The sequence below is a fragment of the Bidens hawaiensis genome, unplaced genomic scaffold (assembly GCF_021521415.1).
Source record: "Bidens hawaiensis isolate Kalapana, Puna unplaced genomic scaffold, B.hawaiensis_p1.1 tig00058801_1, whole genome shotgun sequence".
Classification (NCBI taxonomy): domain Eukaryota; kingdom Viridiplantae; phylum Streptophyta; class Magnoliopsida; order Asterales; family Asteraceae; genus Bidens; species Bidens hawaiensis.
The window spans coordinates 11,684-17,629 of NW_027500581.1; the positions used below are offsets into that span (position 1 = coordinate 11,684).

The 5,946-nt window shown below is 34.2% G+C and overlaps 1 protein-coding gene across 1 annotated transcript; it reads right to left on the minus strand.

Moving 5' to 3' along the window:
• Positions 1-3,887: 3,887 nt before the first annotated feature.
• LOC143602382 (lipid phosphate phosphatase 2-like) lies at positions 3,888-5,610 on the minus strand. Its single transcript, XM_077079507.1, has 7 exons — positions 5,284-5,610; positions 5,104-5,191; positions 4,918-5,027; positions 4,744-4,837; positions 4,485-4,673; positions 4,359-4,418; positions 3,888-4,262 (listed from the first exon to the last, which is right to left on the minus strand). Exons 1-7 carry the CDS (start codon positions 5,497-5,499, stop codon positions 4,207-4,209), a joined length of 813 nt encoding a protein of 270 aa, XP_076935622.1. The 5' UTR covers positions 5,500-5,610; the 3' UTR covers positions 3,888-4,206.
• Between the last annotated feature and the right edge of the window lie 336 nt (positions 5,611-5,946).

Sequence of the window (5,946 nt, forward strand, 5' to 3'; positions counted from 1 at the left end):
TACAAAAAGTTCAACAATTAAATATAATTTGAATTTATATTTGAAGAATATACATAATCATATATGTTAAGTCAATAAATCTAACACAATTACTACTTAAATGGAGTTACAAGCATCTTTAGTTTGAAATATGAGGTTTTGGGTCAAAGACCCATATCACACGTTAATTTAATTTTCAAAATCTTACATAGTCTTACTGCTATGAAAAACAGATGATGGATATAATAATAAAAACGAATCATAGGTCATGAACTCATTATATAATAGAAATAGTTGACCGGACAGTTACTTATTCTATGTAGAATGTCTAGTTGAAGTTGAATGTCATTTAAATAATAGAGATCTTCTTTTGATTGTATAGTTAGATTAATATTTATATGTATATTAAATAACAACTACTTTGTGCATGAACGGTTGAACTTCTTGCATTTAGTATTGTACATGTTGGGCTGTATTGACACGTGTTATCTATAGCTTCACACCTGTACTCTTTCTTTAAATTTAATGCCCACCTGTTTATCTCTCTCTCTCCTCTTTCTTTTTCTTCACATTTGGTAGCCATCGTATTTATTTCACCATGCAACCACCGTTGCCGGCGGCCTTTTTAGGCCGATTTTGGTGGGGGTGGTGGTCGTTGACTTTTCTCTATTGTTATGGAACCCTAGGTGTTGGTGGTCTCTTGCCGTCTCTCTCTGTCAGCGTAAGATGTTGAGCTGCACTTTTTATGCTCCTATGTTTGGCTTTTTACATACTGAACTTCAGTTTATGCTGCGCTGTTGTGACTTTGGATGGATTTCTTTATCATTTAAGTGTAGCTTCTTGAATAATTGAACTAATTAACTTTGACTCGGCAATGAAGTGTATCTGAGCATGTGATGTCTTGGATTGGCGAGTGAGATGGCTTGGCTGTCGATATGATAGGAAGATCATCTCATTACAGAATCTAATGGCGTTCGTTAATAGCGGTGATGATGTTTCGGTGATAGGCATGGTAACTTATGTTGCAGCCATAGTATGGAGTTGGACCTATTGTGATTTCGCCTCTTCAGATCGGTTTATGGCAATGATGATGTTCGGTTTTTGGCCTAGCGATGTATATCGCAGCTGTGATACCAACCTCAGCCTAGAGTACTTTTTAATAGTGTCATCATATGCGTGCTGTGGTTGACAATTAACCTCTTAGACTACCCCATCAACAATATTACAATCTCAATCTCACATTATAAAATTAATTTCTCTCATCTCAATCTACAAAATTTAACTCACTCCAATCTTTTACTCCCATTAACAATCCCATCTCATCCTTTTTTTATTAAATAAATTCAATTTATAATTAGTTTTGATTAACTATATAAATATAATTAAGTAAGTATATTTTTTTTAAATATAAAAAAACTTTAAATATATATATTAATCAAACACATTTTATAAAATAGATAAAAATAAGTTATAGTAGCATGAAATACAAAATTGTTATGAATTAAAAAATACGATTTTTTAAACAAACTTTATTTTTAATGAAATTTATACCGGAATGCTCACAAAAAAAAAACTAAGTAAGACTGTGTTTTTAGATTTTTTAAAAAATTCAAATATAATAAGTTATAAAACAAAAACTAAATATATATAAATAATTGTTATGAATTAAAAAGAAAAAATAAAATAAAAGCACATCCAAAGATATAGTGACACGTGGCCATTATTGGAGAAAATGTGGGATTGCAATCACGATGGGTTGGCCGATCTGTTTGCACCATTTATGCCATTTTTTCTTTTTTTTTTTCTTAATCATTAGGATTGCAATCTAGGATCACAAATGGGAGTAGTCTTAGAAGGACGATTTGTGATTCCCCCTCTTCTAATTGATTTATAGCCATCATGATATTCGGTTTTTGGCATAATAATGTTGCAGTCTTGATACCGAGAATGGCTAAATAAATATACCATCATGATATTCGGTTTTTGGCGTAACAATGTTGCAGTCTTAATGCCGAGAATGGCTAAATAAATGTACCATCATGATATTTTCGGTTTTTGGCGTAACAATGTTGCAGTCTTGATACCGAGAATGGCTAAATAAAATGACTAAATAAATGTACTTTGTTCTTGATTAAAATAATTTTGTTAATTAAAGTTAATTGTCTTACCAGTTACATGAAGCCCTCAATGGCATATATATATATATATATATATATATATATATATATATATATATAGATCAGTTGTTTTTATTATCTGTGTAACTAATTCAGCTACACAATATATAGCACAAAAGTTGATTAGATTGATTATGAAATTCTTAAGGTAGTGTTCTAACTTTTAATTTTGTTTGCAATTTTAATTTGTCTTTCATTCTTGGTTTGACTTATTCAACTTTTATCGGCTTTTAAACCTTTAAGAGTGTTTATTTATATTTGTTTCGCACTTATAAAGCTTTTGGTTGTTGATTGCTATGGGTAGATAGTTTTAGACGTGGACATAGGCCTTGGAAGTGTTTAAAGCAACTTTCCTTTTTCTTTTGTCACATACCTGGAAACATTTACGGTTGTAATTTCAATGAAATCCTAGTTATACATATAAATTGTAATTTAAAAACCAATTAAAAGTTGAATAAGTTAATTACTACGTAAATAATAAACGTCGGTCATTAGAAAAAAGGTTGAAATGAGTATCGAGCTCCTATTAAATAAAAAAGAGGCCCGCTTGTTTGCACCCGTAGTCCACCGGTTTTCTATTACAATTTAGAAAATTCAAATATCATTCTGAATAGGAGTTTTAGACAGAGTTTCAAGAATGACGTTGTTCCAAATCAAAACCTAAAACAAATATGGCTATCGCTAATACAGTTGGGAATTTGAGAAGGAAGAAGAGTTCACTTACGAGAGATCGCGATTTAGTTCCTGCTTATAACCGAGCTGGTTCAGTCTCGAATCATCGCATGTACCGGTGATACTCACCTGCTCCGTTTCCGATTTCCATTTTCTATTGAATTGAGTTGAATTAGGTGAGGAGTATTCAAGTGTGTGTTTTCATGTCACGCAGTTAATAACTTATAGAGGAAACGTGAGTAGACTACACGCCATGTGATGTCACAACTCTAAATTATATATCAAAGACTAAAATGCATCACATAAATTTCATATAAATATACACATATTAAAAATAGGGTTAGCTTTTTTAGAACGGACCACACCCCTAATATTTGGAGAGCCCCCACTCCGACCAAGACACATTAAAAATAGGCTTGGACGTTCCCCTAGGATACCGCCAGCTACCACCATTGTGCCACCACAAGAGGATAACTCTTTGGCGTTACATACGTTGGGACAAAAACTCGAGTGGGCTCGAGATTCGAACTGACACCCTTGAACAAGGTCTAGCTCAAACTCTCCATTGCCTATATTCACCAAAGTGGGGATCGAACTTGGGTCTCCACTACCTCCTACCACTAGGCCACAACTGGTGGATAAAAAAATAGGAGTAGCTATTCACCCATCATTTAACATCTATCACACCGTTTCAGATTCTCTTTCGGATGGAGGACATATGGCCGTTTTGGAAAAAATAAATAAACTCAAAGTGCAATCTTTTAAAGTTAGAATTAGACTGGTTGTCCGAATATTGGATAAACGACCGTTTTAAGCAATAGCCATCAAAGGTTGACCCTTGTTTAAACGACTATTTTGATCAATAATTTTCAATGTTGACTTTTTTTGGTTCAAAATAGCCATTTGAGTGTTTTGTAAATGACCTTTGATGGTGGTGAATCAAATGAGGGTGGTGTAGTTACAACATTCCCCTTTAAGATAACATGTAAGATTTTGACCTATAATAGATGGGCAGCTAATACACTTTTAGGCTAAAAGTTAACATGATTTTGGTTAGGATGTACCACGTTCTTCTGGCGGTATTTACATACTTAAAAACCTTCAAAAGTCTAGGATTTTATTTAATGAACAAAGCTAAACGCGCATATGTGCATACGGATTACACAAGTTTTAACTAACCTAAAGGTTTTCATCCTGGAAGCTAACTGATTCTACTGAATTCACAGGATAATAAGAAAAAGTCAGAGTTTGACTAACATCTTCTTCTTCCACTCTCCATTTCACCCATAATTGAGTTCATGTTATCATCACTGCGAGAGTAAATACGCACGTTCTCGATCTCCGATGGTGCCATGTTTAAACCATTTAAATTGTCAGGTCACGTCTCATTTCTGGACTCTGCTAACATCTGGAAATATATGTGGGGTCCCCAACCTGCATACCGACGGTAGCATAACTTAAATAAAAAGTAGAAAAGACAGAGAAATTGCAACTGGACCATTTAATGAAGTTTAAGATTGGAGGGTGTACCATCAATGTCATATGGTGGTGGAAAGAATTGCAAGTAACAAAATGAAGCAACTGTCATTCCTGCACATTTAAGGGTTAAATAACCGAAAGACGAGTTTTTAAAACCAAGAATTTGTCAACACATACCTAAAAGACCTCCTGCAAATACATCTTGCCAATGATGCCAATAGTCATCGACCCGCGAAACACCAATTAAGGCTGCAATAAGTAACGGTAAGACAACAATACAAAGCTTTGCCACGTGTCCCCGTTGATCAAATACCCTGATCTTTCCTGCCATGTACCACGACAGAAAACCAAGACCAGCAAATGACCCTACATGTTGAATTAATTATTATTATTTTTATTTTCAATTTGCCTATGGTTAAAAACAAGGAAAACTTACAAGATGTATGGCCACTTGGAAAACTTTTATGTCCTTCTTTAATGACAGATTTTAATCCAGTACACATGACTCTACTGGTAACAGGATCAAACACCTGAGTGTACAATATGATGTTACAAAAAAAAAGCATATCAAAGATGGTAACGAACTAAACCTAAGATTTTGAGAACTAACCGCTTTGCCATCAGGAAAGCAGCGCCAGAAGAAGTCTGGACGGGGCCTACCAACCGCATCTTTAATTGAATCAGTTAAGACTCCAGTGATAAGTACTGAAAACAGAAGGCCTGATAACACATGAAAAGATAAACTAAGTCATTAAATTTAGCAGGCAAGAAAATGTATTTTGTAAATAATATTTACCTAGTACGGCTTGATGCAGGTCGTAAACATCTTTTCTAACAAAGTAATAAATGAGTATTACCGCAAGAGGCAATAATATTGCAATAATCTGTTAGGTAAAAAACAAAATAAAACAGTTTAGTACAGATAATAAAAGTGTCATGGTGACTCATGTGTAACATTTATTAAAGAATTACCTACCGGAACCGACCACAAGGGAACAGTGTTGTCTTGCAAAGGGTATTTAAGGTCTACCATCATTTCAGCACCAACAAAGCGGTGGAATGGTTCTATCACATTCAGAACGACTTCAATGACCACGAGGAGTAATAACACAAGCCAATCATGCATGTGAGTCCTTGCCACTTTAGCTCCATGAGTCCTTATAGTATGGGCACCTAGTTGGATTTCTGGCATCTCCACTCCCTTAAACTTAGCAAACCAAAATGTTAATTTGGTAAAACTTGGTTGAAAACAAACTTTGTTAAAGATTTTCAGCTCAATGATCAATATACAATGGTAAATCTCGACCCGTATAATGTGGATTACTGCTATAGCTAAATTAATAGCTATTATTTTCTCAGAGAGTGTCAATTGTGTTATTGGAATTCATGATAGAGGCAGATAAGCAATTTATACTTGGAATGTATGGAGGGCTGTAAGAGAATCGAACATTTGGTGAATTGTTTGTTAATTGTTCGGTGGGAAGTTCAAACTTTTAATAAATGCACGAACATGAACAAGGACTTTCGTCCGATTAACTAAATGAATGAACACGAACAAGGCCATGTTCATTCAATTGTGTTCGTGAACGTTCGATATTGTGTTTGTTTACAATCGTTAATGTTTGTTAACTAAATTTTT